At 52.1% G+C, this 20,312-nt stretch overlaps 2 protein-coding genes across 2 annotated transcripts in view; one reads left to right on the top strand and one right to left on the bottom strand.

Moving 5' to 3' along the window:
- The first annotated feature begins 738 nt into the window (after nucleotides 1-738).
- RLBP1 (retinaldehyde binding protein 1) lies at nucleotides 739-9,153 on the top strand. The gene is made up of 8 exons (XM_036932008.2): nucleotides 739-896; nucleotides 3,131-3,223; nucleotides 3,440-3,568; nucleotides 4,779-4,983; nucleotides 6,539-6,717; nucleotides 7,743-7,901; nucleotides 8,561-8,671; nucleotides 8,995-9,153. The coding sequence occupies exons 2-8, from the start codon at nucleotides 3,212-3,214 to the stop codon at nucleotides 9,151-9,153; spliced, it is 954 nt and encodes a 317-aa protein (XP_036787903.2). The 5' UTR covers nucleotides 739-896; nucleotides 3,131-3,211.
- A 4,050-nt stretch (nucleotides 9,154-13,203) lies between these two features.
- Nucleotides 13,204-20,312, bottom strand: part of ABHD2 (abhydrolase domain containing 2, acylglycerol lipase) — a 91,843-nt gene continuing 84,734 nt past the window's right edge. Inside the window, exon 11 of the mRNA XM_036932034.2 lies at nucleotides 13,204-19,090. Coding sequence (XP_036787929.1) covers nucleotides 18,894-19,090 — 197 coding nt within the window. The 3' untranslated portion in view covers nucleotides 13,204-18,893. The remainder of the gene's footprint in view (nucleotides 19,091-20,312) is intronic.

Raw genomic sequence — 20,312 nt, 5'->3', positions numbered from 1 at the left:
AAGCAGAGATGTGATGTTACCTGTGAAGGGGCTGCAGAGGGATTTCTTGCTGGATAATATGAGTCCTCCCCACCCAGATGCGTCTTAATTGTGTATATGGAGTAACTGCCAACATTAACTGCGCATTTGCAGTTACTAAGTGTCAGCACCATGCTAAACACACTGCTATTTCACCCTCACTAAGGCCATGAGCCTGTCCTCTAAGTATCCCCACTTCTCAGGGGAGGAAACTGAGTCACTGAGAGGTAGTCACTTCTCACAGGTAGGAGGTGCTGGAGCTGGGAATTAAAGGTGGGCAGTCTGGTTCCGAGCAGGCTCCTGTGCTGCGCCATCCTGCCTAGAAGGCTGGTAGGCCTGTCTTGTCCTCTCTCCACTCTGCCTCAACTAGCTACATTTCCCAACTACACCCACTCCCTGTGGAGGTGACAACTACCACACCAGGCATTGCCGGGTGACAGGCCCGCCACAGCTGCCATTGCATCACAGTCACAGTTAAAATTTCCCTTCATCTCTTGCATGTCTTCCCCTTTCTCAGATCCCCCTGCAGTGAGAGAGAGGGCTGGGAAGAGGGAACAGGGCTGGCCCAGATCCCACCCTCCCTGCTGGCTTCCACACGGCTGAGCAGGAACAGGGGAATATAGACGCACACAAAGGAGGGCTTTGAGGTGGCTCCAGCCAGGCCCAAGCTGATCCTCTCCCCCGCCTGGTGTTTCATTTGTCCCAATCTGTGCTTCCCTGTAAGCCCAATTTAATGGGAAACTGTGGGCATTGAGAAGTTCCTTGTGACACACTAATCCCAGCCTGCTGACGGGGCTACACCCCCAGTGGAGGCAACCTCCCGGCGTCCGAGGACGCAGGTACCAGGTAGCCCCAAGAAGGAGCTGCCCGCCTGGCAGGTAAGTCAGTAGTAGGAGCCTGGCTGGGCCAGGGAGCCCAGAACTGGGGTGAGGAGTTGGGGGTGGGGAGACCACATCCCAGGGTAACCCTAAAATTGAAACCAGCTGGCTATTCTCCAGGTTGAGCCAGACCAAACTGGTGTCAGATTTAGCAAGTAAACACCCAGTTAAATGTGAATTTCAAATGAACAACAAACACTTTTTTAGTATATAAGTATTGCGATATTTGGGACACACGCTAAAAAAAGAATTTGTTGTTCATCTGAAATTCACACATAATTGGGCATTTCTGTATTCATCTGGCAATACCAGGTAGCATGTAACTGCCTGGATATGGGGTGAAGGGTGGGTGATTTTTTACTGTATACAGCTCAGAAATCAGTATTTTTAAAAATCTAAGTTAATAGATTGGGCATGTTTAAAAGAGTCGCTGCACTGGCTTTAACCCACTGTTTCTAAGATCTAGCACCTTGCCCTGACGATCCGCTTATCCGGCTGGGGGTGTCCAGCCACTATCTCCTGTCTGAGCCTCTTGGGGCAGTTCCGTCAGCCTCTCCATTCCTGCTCCAGAAAAACCCAAGTGAGAGCAGAGAAGCATTTCAGTCTGTCTGTCTCTGTGTCTGCATGCTTGGAAGTCTACCGGCCAGAGAGATGGCTTAGAATGGTTCCTGCTGGTAGATGATAGCCCCCAGAACCGTTCCCTGCCCTGGCTGGGTCTGTGCAGTGAGAGACGCAAGAAATGCGAGATCCTCAGAAATTCCCTGGGATTCTCCAAGTGTCTCTGTGCAAGTGGAGGTAATGAATAGTACGGCACTAAGGAAGGTTCATATTCGGAACCATATTTCAGAGCAAAACCCTGTGCTAGGTGCCTTACGGAAATTATAGGATCTTCATGACAACTCTATTTGGTTGTCCCTATTTTATTATCCCTAATTTGCAGATGAGGAAACTGCTGCTCAGAAAGGTTAAATAACTAGCCTAAGGCCACACAGGTGGTCAATGACAAAGTCTGATTCAGACCCAGGTCTCTCTGACTGTAAAGGGTTTTCTGGGACATCAGCTCTCCTAGGGAGCTTGCCTGGAGATGTCTTGGCCCTAGGCCTCAAAGCAGTACTCAAACCAGACACAAAGGTGTCCGGAAGACATAAGTTCAAGCCCACTTCTGCCATTTATCAACAGTGAACAGGGGACAGAACTGGCCAAGGGGAATCTGGTCAGAGGCAGGAGCAGGGGATGATGGGTCCTTGAAGGCACCAGGGATGTTTAGGCAGAGGAGGAGAAAATCAAGAACAGGAGAGCTGTCTCCAAATGTACTCAGCGGGGAAGCTGGTTATCACGTGGGCAACAGACAAGATTTGTTTTGGTGGCCAAGCCCAGCTTTATTGATTTCATCAAATCTGCCTAACCCTTCCATCTCCCTTTCACAGGGGCCCACTAAGACTCATGCTAAATCTCATAGCCTGCAAGTAGAAGAGACAGAATCTGAAGCCAGTTCTGACTTTTGCCACAACAGGCTGCCTCCCAGTGCTGGCAGCAAGGCATGGCTTGGGCTTAAAATCCTGACCCTTGGCTGTTACTGGCTGTGTGACTTTGGATAAGTCACTGATTCTCCTGGGCCTGTTTCCTGCCATGTAAAATGTAAATAAGAATCGCCAGCCCTGGCTCTGAGACAGTGGATTTGAAAATACTCATTTCATCACCTAGCATAGAACCCACACTCAGTATTATGCTTATGCAACTAACTTGTCATCAGCCCTCCTGGGAGTGAATGCACCGGAAAAGGGGCCATCCACCAGGCTAGGACATTTCTGAGGTCCCACTCGGTCCCGCTGGAGAAGGAGGGCCGCAGATGGGAGGAGGTCTTGTCTTCTCCTGCAGTGATCGTGGAACTGAGAATGGAGGCCAACCCTAACATTTTCCCAGCTGGTCCAGCTCACCTTAATAACTGAGGTTTGAGGCATTTTTGTGTGTACTCCTTCTCAAAGGGGGTGTTTCTCAAAGTGGAGCCCAAGAACCATCTTCAGAGCCACCCAAAGGCACCTGCCCTAAAGGGCAGATTCCTGGGCCCCAGGTCAGACTCCTGAGTCAAACCACAGGAGGCAGGGCTCAGGCACCTGCACGTCTAACAAATTCCCCAGGTGATTTTGATGCATTTGCAAGTTTGAGAGCCACTGTTCTGAGACAATAACAGAATGGTTTCTCGAACCTGCTGCAGCCCTGACTTCCTCTCCTAGGGAGGAAGCTGCCTGGAGAGGCCAGGGTGGAGGAAGAAGAGCCCTTCTTTTTCTGTGGACTTCGAGTCTTCCAGAGGCAGCATGTCGGAGGGGGTGAGCACACCTGTGTCCTGAAGCTCCCCTCCGCCACCTCCCCTCCTTCCTTCCCTCTTTCTCCCAAGGGTATGGGCACTCACCCCTACAACCTTTCTGTGTCCTCGGACCCACCCAAAAGGAGGAGGCTTAACTGTGACCTTGGCAAAATACACTAGTTCAGAGTGTGAGCAGGCCCGTTTGACTTCCTGCTTCTCCTTACTCTTCTCTGCCCAGGAGGGCACATTTCGAGTGGTCCCGGAAGAGGAACAGGAGCTCCGAGCCCAGCTGGGGCGCCTTACAACCAAGGACCACGGGCCTGTCTTCGGCCAGTGCAGCCAGCTGCCCCGCCACACCTGGCAGAAGGTGAGGTGGCCTGGGGCATGGGGAGGGGCAAGAGAGGGAGGCAACAAGGGTGGATGTTGATAGCATCCTCCCCTCCACCTTGGTCATCCTGGACCTAATGGACTGGCCTGTGCTAGGGGTCATTCTGGAGGTCAGCACCTGGGCTGACCAGACACCCAGGCCAGCCTAATCCAAGACCACAGCATCAACAGAGTTCCCTCCAACCAGTGCCAGGCCCTAGAGCCTCCGCACCAGGGATCATCCTGGACTCAGATAGGAGGAACACTGGGTTGCAGGTGGCCCTAGGCAACAGGTGTCCAACTGCTGCCTCCACTGAAAAGGCAAGAAGCCTCAGTTCTAGAATCAGACCTACCTGCAACTTGCCGTGCGACCTTGAGCACATCGCTTCACCTGGCCTTGCCTTCCTTACCTCTGAAAGAAGGCTGTTGGGCCAGCTCGGAGATTGACTGTCCTCCATCGGGGTGGGCAGAGCGGTCCTGGGGCTGAGCTGAGCTTGGGTTCCCGGCTTCCATCTCTGCGTCCCTGGGCATCTCAAGGAAAAGGTGCTCCGAGCTCTCCCAGACCTGGCTCCCCGCCTTCCCTCCCCGCCTTCCCTCCCCGCCCATGCTGTCCAAGGGGAGAGCAGCCATGTGAGTTCTCCAGGCCCTGCCGAGGGAGGGATGTGAGGCTCTGAGGCAGGGGCCAGGCTGCCATCTGCCGGGTATCTTTGTCTTTGAAAAGACCGGAATTAGTTTGGGAGGGAGCCGAGCCAAGTAATTCAAAGTCCAGCCTGAGTAGGACACCCAGATCCATCTCTTTCCATCTGGGTGACCTTGGGCAAGAATATCTTTACCTCTATGAGCCTCAGTCTGCTCATTCTGAGAAATGGGGATAAGATCACCAACCTTACCGAAGATTTAAAAACATGCTGTATTTAGACTTAGCGGGGGTGCTACGTAAGGGCTCCAGTAAGCGCAGCCTCTTAGGATTAGAGGCCTTTGCTGTCTCTTGCAAACGAACCCCGGATGGGCAGTTTCACCTACTTTTCTCCAAACGCTGACTGGCAGGCTGAGCTGCGGCCAGGGCAGACGTAGGCAGAGACCCAGGGCCCCAGCTGCAGCCCCTCCGCCAGGGCCTCTGCCGGTCTGGCACTGGTGAGCGACTCACACGTGAGTCCCACGGGCCCCACCGCCCGCCTGTGACTTGGGGCCCCACCCCACCGGCGTTCCAGGCCAAGGACGAGCTGCACGAGAGGGAGGAGACCCGGGAGGAGGTGGTGCGGGAGCTGCGGGAGCTGGTGCAGGCCCAGGCGGCCTCCGGGCAGGAGCTGGCCCGGGCGGTGGCCGAGAAGGTGCGCGGAAGGGACAGCGCCTTCTTCCTGCGCTTCATCCGCGCGCGGAAGTTCCACGTGGGACGCGCCTACGAGCTGCTGAGAGGTGAGGCTGGCGCGGGAGAGGTCAGCCCTTGGGAGGCTGCGAGCGGAGGTCAGGTGGGGAGCATGGTGTTGACCCTCCCTGGGCGCTGAGAAGACCGACCCCTCCACATCCCTCCATTCCCTGCCCCGCACAAGTCACTCTTTCTGAGCCTCCTATCTTACCTGTAAAATGGATGTGAACCAAATAGCCCCGAAGACCCCTTTCAGTTCTGACAATGAATGAATGAACGAGTCTGGGAGGACCAGATACCTGGAGATTTGGCTCCTCTTACCTCTCTCCCGGTGCTGGGACCCAGTTAATAGAACTGAGTCACCTGCATTGGGTGCCCAAGGCAGGAGGGAGTCTCCCATCTCCCGAGAGCCTAGACTTTGGCTCTGGCGGCTGCAGGGAAGGTGGGTATGTGCCTGACTGCCTGTAGGTACCTAAACCTCATGTGGAGTGGAATCGAAGGTGGTGCCCATCCTGGGAAGGGAGCCCCAGGACAGAACTGCCCACGGCCTGCTGGCTGGAAGAAGACAAGTTTCCTACGGAAATCAAGTCGTGGCGCTGGTCCAGGGAAGGGGTATCTGCATGGGCCATCTGCAGGCTCAGGAGTCTCGTTTTCTTCCTTCCTTCCCCAAATGTTAACTCACTGCCTGCTGTGCCAACTACTGTTTTAGGCCACAGGATGCAGCGGAGAACAAAGCAGACAAGAACTGGCAGCTCTTGTGGACCTTCTGTGCTAATGGTGGAAATAATAAACCAGATAAATAAAATGGAAATCTATAGACTCTTAGTAAGCAGGGGTAATGAGAAAAATTAAGGGAGTGAATATAAAGGATTGAGGGGTTGACGTTTTAGGTAAAGTAGCCAGGAAGGCTCCAGTGCAAAAGGGAGGTTTGGAGAAAACCTCGAAGGAAATGAGAAATCGGGGAGTTGGGGGGTGCAGAGAGCCCTAGGGCAGAGGGTGAAGCAAGGCCAAAGGGTAGGTGGTGGGAGCGTCCCTAGGGCATTGTGGGCACAGCAGGGAGGTCGGGGGCAGTCCCTTGGCGGGTCCTCCCCAGACGCCGCCTCTGGGCGGGCCCCTCCAGGGTTTGGCGGCGGGCACCGGCTCCGGGCGGTTAGAGGGGCTTGGAGGGTGGGAGAAACGCTGCTGGTCTCAGGAAGGGCCCCTCTGATCGGCTGGGTTTTGGCCGCAGTTTGGGGTCTTCTCCCTGCCCCCACGGAGCTGCCCTGTGCCCAAGCGAAAGCCCTGTGCCCCTGCCCAGGGGAAAGAGAGAATAAGTGGTCACCGTCCTCAGGCTTACGGCTGCGCCCCATGTTTGTACAGTTTACAAAGGATGCTCATACCCAGTCTGGTTTGATTACCGCAACAATTTGGTGAGATAGGCCAACATTATCAGCCCATTTTTCTTTGAGAGGAAACTTGGGGTTCGGAAAGGAGGAATGTCCAGTTGGGTCACACACAAGGCAAATGTGGAGGAGCCAGGCAGGAGCCCAGTCTCTGGACTCCTTCTGTAGGCTCCCCCAGGACGGCCTAGCGCCCTGAGAGGCTCCTCTGCCCTCCCCGCTCCAGGCTACGTGCACTTCCGGCTGCAGTACCCCGAGCTCTTCGACGGCCTGTCCCTGGAGGCCGTCCGCTGCACCATCGAGGCTGGCTACCCTGGCGTCCTCTCCCATCGCGACAAGCATGGCCGGGTGGTCATGCTCTTCAACACTGAGAACTGGGACTGTGAAGAAGTCACCTTTGATGAGGTCAGTGGGGGCTCACCCGGCTCCCTCCAGTCCCCTGGCCTGGGTTCCCTCCCCTAAATCTGGCCTCTATTGGGCCCACATTCCCGGCACCCCAGGAAGTAGGGAAGCCGGTGCCAACAAGCCCTTTGCAGGCAGAGGGAGAATTCCTAGGATGCGCCAGGGCAGCTGAAGACCCAGCAGCTTAGCAGGCAGGGCCTGCTGGCCAGTACGTGGCTCCCTGCTGGTGTCCCTGCCAAGAGGGAGTGACAGCTGTGGGCCACAGGCCGGGGTCAGTCCAGCCAAATGCTGAAAACTGAGAGGAACAGAGAGAACCAAGATTAGTGGCTTGTGGGCCGGGAGAGACTGGAAGGCACGGGTCCCAGGGTATCAAGCAGCCTGGATTCTTTGCATTTGTGTGTGTGTGTGTGTGTGTGTATACACACATATTTCTAAGTGCACATACACATATTTGGATATAATATATATTATACCTATTCAGGAAGAGACAGAATATTTTTATTACATATTTCTTAGTACATAAGTGATATCTGCTCATTAGAAATCACATCATAAATTTAAAATCATCCACAATTTTACCACCCAGAGATTTCCACAATTGACATTCTTTTATTTTTTCTAGAAACATACAAATACTCACATATACACGTTTCTATTATAAAAATGGGATTACACTCTACAATAATATACCATGAGTGAACATTTTCCTGTACAATTAATGTTATACATAGTTTTTAACTGCTTCAGAATATTCTATGGCGTACATGTACCATCATTTCAATAGTCCCTGTTGGACGTTTTATTGTTGTTCCAAGGTTTCTACTATTATGAGGGCACAGGGATAAACACTCTGGCATCTAACCATGGATATGATACTCCAGGTTATTTTCCTGAGATACATTCACAGAGGCGGAATGACCCGGCTCAGCGCCTGGGAGAAATTACCTCGGGCAAAGGATGTACTGTTTGTCCCCTCAGGACCTTGAGCCTCACTTATCTTTGTGGGTTGGGTTTACACTCTGTCCAAGATCTTGCAGGCCTATTGTTTCATCCTGGAGAAGCTACTGGAGAATGAGGAAACTCAAATCAATGGCTTCTGCATTATTGAGAACTTCAAGGGCTTTACCATGCAGCAGGCGGCAGGACTTCGGCCTTCTGACCTCAGGAAGATGGTGGACATGCTCCAGGTGAGGCCTCAGCACCACCCTCTCACAGACTGGCAGGCTGGGTTTAGTGGTACTGGCAGGAACCTAGGGCCTTAATGAGCACTGACACCCACAAACAATCGCATGGTGATTGATGGTCAGCGTGCCAAGTATTCACGTTCATTAACCAATTCATTTATCCTCAAGAGCGTTCCCTGCTTCGTGTTACAAACCGAGGCTCAGAGATTCTAGTGACTTCTCAAGGTCACCACACACTAAAGTGGCAGAATCTGGACTTGAACCCATACCTCTGACCTGGAGTCCCATTCTCTGTTCTCATGTGTTATGCTGACTCTCTTTGAATGGGAATTTATCCTGAGAAAGGGATGTCACTAGTGCTCCTGACAACTCACTATTTCATTTTCTTACCCCACCTAAATTTATGCAAGATTTTGTGTCAGCAGGGAGAGGGCTGGGCTACATGGCCTCTGGGGCTTCCTCCCTGCAGTTTGGAGCTGCCGTGAAGCCAGGGCTCCCCAGTCGCTGGCCTGGGGATAGAACCCCCCAGGGAGCTGCCCTTGGGCGCAACTCAGTGAAGAGACACGTCTGTCCTTGTGCTGTGAGGAGGGGCGGGTGGGGTGGTGAGTCGGAGCCTCCGAGGCCTTCGGGACCTTGGGGCGGGGCACTCTCTGTCACTGCAGGACTCCTTCCCAGCCCGGTTCAAAGCCATCCACTTCATCCACCAGCCGTGGTACTTCACCACAACCTACAACGTGGTCAAGCCCTTCTTGAAGAGCAAGCTGCTCCAGAGGGTGGGTGCATGGCCGCACAGGGAAGGGACCCCTGGTTGTCCGGTGAGTAGGCAGGAGTTTCAGGGCTGTAGCAGGAAGGGGTTCATCAGACAAGAGTGATGAGAGTCGAGAGACAAGGGCGCCCCCCCTGAGCCCTCCTGAGACTCTGCACCACGGCCCCGGGCTGAGTGGACCCCACAGACAGCACGGCGCGGAGGGCTGTGGGGAAGGCCGTCGCCAGCCCGAGACGGCACGCCATGCCTTCGTCCTCCTGTCCCGCCAGCCCGCTCCCTTCCGCCTCCTTAGGGCCCCAGCTCAGCCCGGTGGCCTCCGCTTCCCTGCAGGTCTTTGTCCATGGAGATGACCTCTCTGGCTTCTTCCAGGAGATCGATGAGGGCATCCTGCCCGCCAACTTCGGGGGCACACTGCCCAAGTACGACGGCAAGGTCGTTGCGGAGCAGCTCCTGGGCCCCCGGGCCCGGGCTGAGAACACGGCCTTCTGAGGCGATCCCCTGCCATCCAGCCCGTAGTTAGCACCCTCGGGCCTCCCCTCAGCCCGACCCAGAAGGCGGGGAAGGGCTGCGTGAGGTGACCGTGGTTCCCGAACCTCCCTAAGCTCGGAGGAGCTCAAGTGTCACTCTTCTTGCAAGTTCGGGGGGCAGGAAAGCTGGGGGAATCTCCTTGAACAAGCAGAATTGGGGGCGGTTACATTCTTACTGCCTGGGAGGCTTTGGGCCAGGGACTTGTGTGGGGTTGCCTTTCAGACTCTAAGCCTCTCAAGGATGGGCTTTGTAACAGTGTTGCTACTTAGGGTCTGTGAAAAGAGGAAGGCGGCTGGTTAAAAAGCCTCTCCCCTGCCAAGAAAGAAATACAAGAGAAGAATAAAACTGGGGTAGGGGGGGACATAAGTGCAAATGACCTGGCAAACAGCAATCTTGGCGGCCGGTAGGCAGGTGAGGCGCTTTCTACACGGAATTCCCAGGTGGGAAGGGCCTCGGGCTGGTTCCATTGTGGGGTGGCCTGGTCCTCTCAGTCAGGGGCAGCCTGGTGTGTGCAGTGACTGATGGTCAGGAGCCTGGACCCCCTCCCAGGGCGGCGTCCGGGTCTCCCTCCTGTGTCTGGGGGTCTCCGCACCTAGAGCTCTCTCCTCCAGACCCCTTGCTCGAAACTGGTCTCACTTAGATTCACAGAGTATGTCCTCTGAGTCCTGTCTCAGTCCTCACGTTAAACAGTGAAAGTCTTTCTTTGCCTTCAGTCTGAGGGGCTTCACAGTGATGAACTCGTACTTTTCAGCTCTGCGGATTCTGACAATTGCAAACACTTTGCCTCGGTGGAGCTGGCTTGCCTCAAGTGTCTGGTGATTTTGGAGTGTGTGCTCATTTTTGTGGCTTAGGCTCCCTCCCTGTTAGAGCCCTCTGTTGCTGAGCATGCCATTCCCTCTTGGGGAAGGACTGGTGTCTTCAGGCACCGGGGCTCACAGGCGTTGACAGAGACTTCCCCCAAGCTTCTCTAACCACTTCCCCACCTGGAGGCGGACCCTTGTTCCTATGGTCTGGTCTGTGGGTAAAGGCCGACTGGCCTGGCCGCTCCCACTGAGGTACCCCAGTTGTCACTCCAACACTTCCCTGTTCTTGCCATGGGGGTCACCCCATTCCTTGTAGGCCTGAAGCCCCTTTGGTGCTGCACCCACCTTTGGGGGCAGGACCTTCAGCTCTTTGCTGGGCTGTGGGTCAATCCAGTCCCCATGCTTTCACTCCTTTGGGAATTTCTCTGATCCACTGAGAGTCCTCTTTCTTGTTTTCCAGCATGGCCATGTTTCTGTGAATGTACATCTATACACATTTATGTCTTACGTCCTTTCATTTCTAGGGTTTGCACTGTATGCTCACCATCCATGTAATGTCCTTCTTTGTAATGTTCACTGTCAACAATCCATGTCATAAATGATATTTACATAGGACTTCTGAGCTGGGGGAGGAATCCTAGCCAGGTATTATGGGCGGAAGGGTAGGAGGCTGACCCGGGAGGATTTTCCCCAAACCTTTCAGGCCCTTCAAAAGTAGAGGCTTCCTTTTTTGCAATTAAATCTTACAGGGAACTCTAGTATGTAAACCTAAACAGAGTGGAGGTGCTCTGGCTGAAAGGGGCTCAGCAGTCTCACCCCCAGGGGTCTCCCGGAACACCTGGAGCTTAGAAGGCGTTTCAGGCATGAGGGCATGAGTGACTGTCCAATGGTGCTAAAGGATCAAGTGATCAGAGAGTGGAGACTTGTATTTGACAAGATGGGGGTCATTGGTGCCCCTACAGTGGAGGTGTTGGTAGAGTGGGGGTGGGGATGAGGCTGAGTTAGAGAAATTAAAGGAATGAGCATTTAAAGAAATTTCAAGATAATTACTGTGCAATTCTTCATGTAACTGTAGATTAATGATACCAAAAAAAAAAATTATAACTGCATTAAAAAAAAGGTTAAAAAAAAAAGATAATTACTGTGCAAAAGAGCTGTGCCCCAAATTTAAGAGAAACAGTGGCTGATCCCTCTTGGATGACTCTTATCTTTCCCTGGGCCCCTAATTGCCAGGAGCCCTCCTAGATGCAGCCCAGACCCACCTTCTGATTTGTGGGGGCTCTTACTTATAAATGAGATCAGGATGTGGAGAAACCTGCAGGTAGATGCTGACCACGAGGCTCCTGGGGGCAGCTTTGGCTTTTACTCAAACCCAAAGGGATGCTGGGGTCCCCTTTGAGATCGGCGGGACTAGGGCCTTAGCTTGGGGTCTGGGTCTGACGACAAAGCCCAGCGGCTGTGTGAGGAAGCAGCTCTTGGGCTGGGACCCGGTGAGTCAGCTCTGACTGTGGGCTGGCACCGCCCCCCGCTGGCCTTTCTCTGGCACTGCCCAGGAACGTTTTTGAAAACAGGCCCATCTCTGCTCTCCCCCCGCGCCCGGTTAAGACATCCTGTTTGGAGTTGTACCACCACATGCTCTTTTCTTCTCTACACTGAACCAGGAGGTGATTTATGAGTGGGAACCAAGGAGACAAGGTCAAAACCACTGCCCGAAATAAAACCAGCATTCTGAAAAATATTGTTTAGTTGACACTCTCAATACCCAGAGATAGGCATTCTTACTGTAATCAACCCCATTTTGCAGGTAAAAAAATCAACAAAACAAAAACCTGAGGTTAAATCCTGCCCTGGGTCACAGCTAGGAAGTGGTTAGGATGGCACCCTAGCCTAGCCACTGTGGCTCCAAATCCCTTTGACTCTGGGACTCATGCTTGGCATCCGGGGTTTATTTCTGGGGGTGGGAAGGCAGAGGTGTAGGAGGGGGAAGAGGAACAATAAAATTAGAACTTCATTTATTCCAGGTTAGTTTAACCATCATCAGAGGAGGAAATAACTAAGAGAAAACCAGTCCGCAGTAGAGATGCGGGGTACTTCCAGATGGGGTACAGCACGAACAGAGGAAGTTCTGGGAGCACCTAGCCACAGGAGAGAGGGGCTTGACCTATCTTTAGGGGAGATTCAGCAGTTCAAGGCCAAGTTGCCTGGAATATCTTCCCAACCACTCACATCCACATAAACCCCTCTACGGGGGAGCCCACGGGAGAAATGAGAGAGGCTGTCATTCGTATGAAGGCCATGAAGTTAGGTGTGTGGTCCTTACCCCAGGAAAGCCTCCTTACGGGGCTAGAGCTGAGGGGCCCGTTAATGAAACACAGAATGAAAAATGCATTAGCACCCGTGGGACAGCAAGTGATTGGTAGAAAACCATCGCCGAGAACCAGTCTACAGGGTCGCCTCCGGAGAGGCGCAGCTGGCAAGCTGCTGGCATCGACCTGACTCCCCGGACCTGAGATCCCTTCCGGCTGCTACTTTTAACAGGCAGTAGTCTTCGCAAGCAGATTTTCTTGGATCAAAACAGTCTGGTATCTGTGGAGCATAGGAGGTTGGAGGAACCTTGCTTACCAGGGAGGGACGCACTTTGCAAGTTGATATTGGGCATTCTTGGGTCCTGGTCATTCACGTCCTCCAGTGCCAACAGTGCCCACCCCCCTAGCCTGTCAATGGTTTTGTATGGCTGAGAAGGTAAGAAAACTCTGAGTGCATGACTGTAGGGGTTTGGGCGCACAGACAGGTACCACTCTCCAGGCCGGGCCAATGCTTGGATTCAGACAGACGCAGAGGAGAAGAAAACAGCACCACTACTCAGCTAACCCAGTATCACACTACCTTAGGTGATGTTCACCAGCCGTTTCGAAGGACACTATTAGAAACGCTACAACCACACTTTCCATTTTGTCTAAGGGTTCACTTTACAGAGCCGGTGATGAAAATATTGGCATCTTTCTTATCTCAGGGCATTGGCTTTTTGCCTGGAGAGGATGGGCTTGTAAAGACACCTGTGGGCTGGTCATTTCTTTGGTATGTGTTTGCCGGGCTGGGTTACATACCCATGGTGATAAGAAATTGGTGTTTTGCCCATTTCTTTCAAGCTCCTGTTTGGTGAAGGCAGAGGAAGAAACCCCCAGTATACAAAGGACACACAGCCACACCACATTTTTAGTCTTTTATTTTTTTAAGTAAAGAAATCCCCTTGAATCAAAGATAACAAAATTACAGTTTTTGTTTGTAATGATCTTTACCACCACACAGAATCAGAAGAAAACCAAAAGTAACATGGGAACACAAAATGGTCAAGGACACCATGGTTCAGTATAATTTCTTAATAAAGGTAAATATCCTCATATTTAGAAAAAGTTGCATTGCTAGTTGCAAATCTTAAACACCTCAGTGCTGGAGGACCCAGTATTTACCACCACCACCCCTAAAATCCAGCAGCACAGAGGTTTTCAGAACACAAACTCAAAAATACATTATTTTCAGGGCAGCATTTGAAGTGTCAGAAAATCCAAACAAGACGAAATAAACAAAACTTTGGAATGTGAAAGGGATGGTTCTCAAAAATCAATCTGGAAGCAGATCTGCCAACAGAAGAACGTGGCTGAATGGAGTCTACCCAGGAAAGGGGAGATGCGAACGGGCCCCCACCCCCTCCCCCCGCCCCTGGTGTCGCTAAGGCCGCTGCAGTGGCCGAAGCCAGAAGCTCAGGTACAGTGAAGGTCTTCCTGAGGCAGTGGAGGGACCCAGGTCATCTGGGACCGGTGTGGGGAGGTGACCGGAGTCGACTTGCACTTTAGGAAAACAAAGAGGCCAAAACGAAGACCAAACCAAATCCCACTTCTACTCCCGGGAACTTGGTCCACCCCACGCGGGCAGCCCGGGAGGAAAGCGGCTGGCTCGGGGAAGGACGGCGTCAGCAGTTACCACTCCAGGTGACTGACGGGGCTGCTCAAGTGGGGGTCTGGGAAGAGAATGCCCACTGAGATGAAGGGTGTTCCTCCAGGTACCAGGAGCAGACCGTCCCCAGCTCATGGCGACAGTAGATTCCTTGGTTAATGGGGACCAGGAGGGGGGAAATGGTAGGTTATGGACTTTATTACTAATTGAAGGAAGTTGAATTAAAGGACTTAATTCATCGGTTAGAAATTAACTTCAGCTTATTCCTTTGAGATATATAAAAGCTTTACCCAGATACATGCTAGGAAAAACAGTTCAGAAAACATGGGGGTGCTGACTCTTCCCAAAGGGGCAGCTGCCTACTGTCTGGGAGTCTGAGAATGGCTCATGGGCTGGACTCTGCAGCCTGACTCCAAGGGCCCCATCGGGAGGACGTCTGGGAGGCGGCATCTGCAGCCCGTGGCGGCAGCGACACAGGCTGGAGGAAGTATTCTAGCTCACACGGCCAGCGGGGGCCGGTTCCTCTTCCCTTGGCTTCAAATGTAATTTGGCGATAGCAATCCTAGTGTCTGAACAGGGTCGGGGTGGGGGCAGTGGGGAAGACGTGATACTCAGATAACAGAGGGAGAGGAAAACCTCTCCCTCAACTGCTTGGCCTCTAAATGCCAAGGGCGGGCTGCTTTTCACAGCTTTTGAGGCATCCGAGTAATCCAAAGTGGCTCTGAACAAAAAAGTGAGGCCAAGAAGGAAGAAGGCATCAGAGGATGAGACATCTGGCCTGCGCTGAATCACTCGCATTGTTGAAGGGCAGGGGGGCCTAACATAACTGGAGCGTTCAGGCCACAGGAAGAAATCCTCTGGGTCAGCTGTGGCCTGGCTTCAAACTTCCACAGCAGAAAATTCTGAATTCCAATGTGACAATATTGTTATAATAACCAGAGGATATACTAGAGGCAAGTTAAGGCTTTCTGGGCAAAGAAAATTCCAGATGATATGTGAGCAGATGCTGCAGTAAAATGCTTGTCAGTAACTCTCCTGTCCTGCCTAAAGGACAAAGACCTGGGTTCTTCAAACTCTGTGGGATGTTTCAGTGACCTTTACTTTAGCTCTAAGTCAGAATCAATGCCATAGGAAAAGAAACGCCTCTCACATCTCAGACATCTGCTTGCCTGGCAAACACAAACAAGAACACACGTACTGTTTCCCTGGAGCTGGCAAAATGGATGTCAAGTCACACAGTCACAATGAGAGCGCTCATTCAGATGCCAGGCATATAAGCTCAGCTCTCCGGAAAGTGCAGCCTTAACGCAGACTGTAGTTTCAGAATGAAAGCCTGAGCAGGAAGGCCTTCTGCCTTGGGAAGTCTCAATGCTCTGCCTGAATCACACAGAAGGAAGGGGACAATCACCTTGTTCCAAGGGTCAGCATCTGTTCCGCTCACACGACCACCCTCAGAACACCAAGGACACTGAGATGACAATGGAGACTGAAGAGAAGCCAGTTCTAGACATAGGGCTTTGGGCGATAGCCTGGGTCCTCACCAGCAAAGGCATCCATCCTATCCTGCAGAAGCTCCCTCTCCAAGGCCCCTCGAGATGAGCCTGGGCCTTGACGTACCTGTTTCCAGCTGCACGGGTGGGAACGCCAGTGGGAACATTCAGGCAAGTGGGGCATAAATGGATGAAGTGGTCTTAGAGATGGTCAGAGATGAGGCAGCTGGGGCGCAGACAGGTGACGTGACTGCTCACAATATGACACGAACAGAGAGACTTAGGACGAAAACCCAGCGCTCCTGGACCCTGGGTCCACCACACCTTGTTAAGAAAGGATCTCTCCCCTTTCAGGGTATTTCCACTCTTACGGTATGTCGTTGCGTTCCCAGTGAGTGTAACATGTGGTAGAGAGATTTAAAGAATATAGCGACAATTGCTTCATTCGCTTCTGGAATCATTGGTGCAAATTCATAGCAGGGAAGGCAAGAGGTTTTCTGCAAGCCTGTGAAACTGCCTTCTAACATAAATGAACCAAGGAGACACGATACCATTTTCCGATAATCCTGATTTGACAGGTTCAGTTACTCAACAGTGTCTTCAAACTGTTTAGGAGGCTTGCAGCACAACTGGGAGAGACGTGGGTGCCTGCCCTCCTTGGATTTCAATGTGTCATTTGTGCAATAGAATTGTCTAGGTCTGTGCAACATATACCCTTAATCTGACTTTAAATATAATACTCAAATGCTCTTTGAAAATTCAGCCTTGTGTAGCCCAAGTGGACCTTAACAGCAAGAAAGTGAACACTCACATTATCACTGGAAAGGAATGACTTTAGGAAGAAAAGCAAGGAAACCTGGAAGAAGGAAAAAGCTGACCCACATACATAACGCCACTTCCCTGTCTATGAGGCAGGTTTGCTTCTCTAAAGATTCAATGCCTCTGTGCTCTCATTCAGGGTCAAACAAGACTTTTCCTGTAAGACAGGCACAGTCACATTCTCATTTCCGTGACTGAAAAGCCTGAAGCTGAAAACAGGGCATTGGTTGATTTCATGGGAGCCAAAATGGAATGCTAAGTGCCACTCAGAGTTGCACACTGAAAGGATTTTGGCTGGGACACAGCCCCACAGTCCTGTAGGGTAAATTCCGGTTGTGGGGCTACCAAGGCAATGCCACAAGCCCTGCCTCACGTCCAGGGGGCCACCAGAGCGGCTGCGTTGGCCAGGCTCCAGGGCCTTCTGGTCTCCCTCCATCTGCACCCACGTGTGTGACAAGAAGACTGTGTTTTCTCCAGAATAGAGCTGGTACCTGGCCACAACTTTGTCAGAATAGTTCAAGCTATGAGACCAAAGGTGAATGAAAAAGAACCTTTCCTTCCTGGGATGGTGATTTGATCCCATTAAGTTATTGCTTCGTGTTCCTTAATTCACACAGTCTTGAGAAATGAGGGTAGTGGTAGGAACTGACTATGAATCTTCTAGATTACGAGCTGTGGTTGTTGGGTGGAAGGGAAAGTACCAGAGGAGAGGGACCAGCTTCCAAATTGAGGGGTAGATGATAAAGTGCCAGTCTGGGCTAAAAGAACACGGAAAAGAAACAATAGAAAAATAACAACGTGCAGGAAATGTCACAATGATGAATTTGGTGTGAGAAATTATAACAGCAAAGTTGAGACCACAGAAATCTGAATCTTTTGAGATAATGGCTGTTTTTGATGTTACTAGTTAAGATGATCTGGTGGTTGTCAGAAAACAACTTCTTCGGGTTACAGATTATTGTCATGGCTTCTTGGACCAATGCCAAACTACCCATGGCCACGAGGGTCAGAGTCCAGGCCCTCAGGTGCCTCCCTTCACCCCTTCAACATCCACACGGACCCACCACTGATATTCTTGTCTGTCCTGGAGCAATGGAGATGAAGCAGGAAAATGTTTAAAAAAATATCCAGATAATGTCACTTGTTCTGTTTAGTTCCAGATAGCAACTGCTGATTTTTCAAAGTGCAGGGTTCTTAGATGTTCAAGTACCACAGGACCGGAGAATAGGAGTACTTGAAACTGAGAGTGACATTTTCATTTGAGAAGACACACATCGAAAAGATCTACCCAACAGACTACAAATGTAGGCGCTTAAATTAAAAATCTGGTGTCGAAATAACACGACCTTCAGTTGGAAAGATCTTTCTCCAAACTCAGATCCGACTCTTGAATTGTTTGGTATCAAAAGTCAGAATTAGAGAGACTTGGGTTAAAAAAGTAAAATAAAATTACAATCATGTGCTTAAAAAAAAACCCTTTTTATATGAAACGAGGGACAGGAAAAAGAAAGGCGAATGATGACATCTGCCTGTGGCGATGAGAGCCCTAGCCCCCAGGCTCCCCTGGGGGGACGTTCTCCCAAACTGCAGTAAACCGCGTTTGTCATTGGACGTTCGAAGGTGATCTTAGTGATCTTAGCAGTCTACCTGGTCCAAGTGCCCCATTTTACAGGTGAAGAAACTGAGGTTCAAAGGGACTTTTCCAGGGTCACATAAGCAGTGAGCAACAGCCAGGCATGCCCAGGTCCTTCCGGACACATCACACCCATCACACATGAGGGCAGCTGCACAGGACAGGACTGGCTGCTTTGGAGGCCCCTGGGAGCTAGGAGCCAGCCCCAGGTAGGAATATCAATAAAATGAGCTACCGAGATGTTTCTAGTTTGAAGGCCCTGCAGAACAGCATTTCCCCAATCTGCCTGGTGATGAGAGCTACCTGGGGCTCTTGTCAAAAACTAAAATCCCCAGGCCCCTTCCCAGACCCACTGAATCAGCCTCTCCAGGGGAGGGACCTGGGAGGCTGAATTTCTAACAAGAGCCCCTGGTAACTCTCATTATCAGCAAAATTTAGGGAACTGTCTTAGAAGACAGTGCGGGAGAAACGTGGCTTGTGACTCAAGGGAATTTTCTTTGCTGTGTAAGAGGCCACATCCTCCGGCCCGGGAGGCCCAGGTCCTCAGGCTCCCAAGCTGAATCTTCAGCATTGGCTTAGGACTCGGCCAGGGTCTGCGTAAGGACACATACAACCATTGCAAAATAACACACATCCTTCACTCTTCTCGGGGAAGAGCCTTTGACTCACAAAAACTGCTGTTAGGACACATTTGTAATGGGGAAACTAGATGTAATTGGCTTAAAAGCAATCAGATGCTGAGACAGAACAGGCGGGTGAGAATCCTGTCGCCTGTCACCGTGGCTAACAATGCAAGGAAGAAAACCAGTAAATAAGCACAAAAATACTCTGGAGCTCCCAGGGACCGCCGCCTACTCCAAGACAGGTGCACCTGGTGGGTGGTCCCCGCTCATGGTGTGAGGTCAGATCCAGGCCACTGAGGGAGATGGGAGACCTGAAACAGTCGGCGAGGGACGTGGGTTCCAGAGGAGGCCGCCGGGGCGTGCCGGAGTCCGGAAGGCCTCACTCCACGTCAGCCTCCACCTGCTCCGTGTCGGAGCACTGCAACTTGTTCCGTTCCCACTGGCAGATGGCATTGGCGTACTCCACCACCAGCTTATCCATCCACGTCAGGGGCTCGGGGAACAGCACGGAGCCCTCAAAGAAGCCCAGGTGGCCCCCATGCAGAGGCAGCACGAACATGACATTCTCCCGCTTCTCTGCAGGGGACAGGCGGCTGAGTGAGTCACTGTGCTCTGGCTCACTCCGCGACCGGACGTGCAAAAGCGAGCCGGCCAGGGTGGCCCACGCCTTCCGCACAGCAGAAGGTCACCCAAGTGGGCATGCAACCTCTATTCACTCTGCCCTGTTCACCAAAGTGGGAGGGAGATGTGGGCCAGGCAAGGCAGTGCCAGCGAGCAGGCTTTGAAGCAGCAGCTCCGCTAAGGAGCAGAATGGCACCAGCTTAATACATCATCGGAGCTGTGAGTAGTTCTCAAGCTTGGCTGAGTATTAGAATTGCCTGAGGTTTTTACAGATCAGCACCCAGAGCGATTCACTAAGAGCCTCAGCTGGCGGGAGGGCAGGTGTGAGAGGGAGAACGGGGCACTACAGCTCCCCAGGCAACTGGCGCAAACTTGAGTGTGCGTCCAAATCACTGGGGTCGCCTTACAACGCAGATTCTGCCTTAATGGGCCTGGGGGAGGAGCTGAGAGTCTGCATTTCTAACAGGTGATGCCAGTGCTACTGGTAGGGGCCTGGCTTTGAGTAGGGATTCCGAGCATTTATAATGTTATTTACTGGAGAATAAGGTGAACTCAGTGGAGTCAGTGATTTTTCATTACAGATATTTATCTTTTAAGACTAAAACAAAACTTGAAGCTGTAAGTTGTGTTAAAAGATGTTCAGTGGCATATGTCAATGGCCTGAAGCTGGCCTATGTGTCCACGATTGGGTTGGTCCCACGTGAGCTGGTCAGGCCATGACTGAAGTGGGCAGCCAGGTCCCCCGGGTCCCCCAGGAAGATCTGTTTTCCTGGGGGAGTAACTGACAGGGCCCTTGCTGGCTGCTCCAGGCCTCTGCAGGATCCTGGCATGCACACCTCTGGCCCTACTTCCTCTCGGACCCCCTCTAGCCTTCCTTTTCACTCGATATTTCCTAATTCCTGCGGGGCAGCATTGGAGCCATGGCTGCTACTTTGGACGGGCAGAAGGAACCGGGGGCTGCCGCCTTCTCATGGCTGCGTATGTGGCTGAGGGGCTCCTGTTGTGCCTGGAGCCTACGGTTGGCAGCATTCATCACATTATGTGACGCAGCACTTGCGGGATCCACTCTGAGCAGGGCACCTGAGCCCTGGCAGGCGTGGGCTGGGCCCTCTGCCTGCTATGTTATTTACTCTGCTAGCTTGGCCTGATGAGACAGCCAGAAGTATCCCTCTTCCCT

The sequence above is a fragment of the Manis pentadactyla genome, chromosome 18, assembly GCF_030020395.1.
Source record: "Manis pentadactyla isolate mManPen7 chromosome 18, mManPen7.hap1, whole genome shotgun sequence".
Taxonomy (NCBI): Eukaryota; Metazoa; Chordata; class Mammalia; order Pholidota; family Manidae; genus Manis; species Manis pentadactyla.
The sequence above is the reverse complement of the archived record's forward strand: the minus strand, read 5'-3'. Positions and strand labels throughout refer to the sequence as shown.

Excerpts from the sequence above, each read along its gene's own strand:
- RLBP1 (XM_036932008.2), top strand. Across the intron at positions 6,718-7,742 it reads AAGAAGTCACCTTTGATGAG|ATCTTGCAGGCCTATTGTTT; the intron begins GTCAGTGGGGGC and ends ACTCTGTCCAAG. Across the intron at positions 8,672-8,994 it reads AGAGCAAGCTGCTCCAGAGG|GTCTTTGTCCATGGAGATGA; the intron begins GTGGGTGCATGG and ends GCTTCCCTGCAG.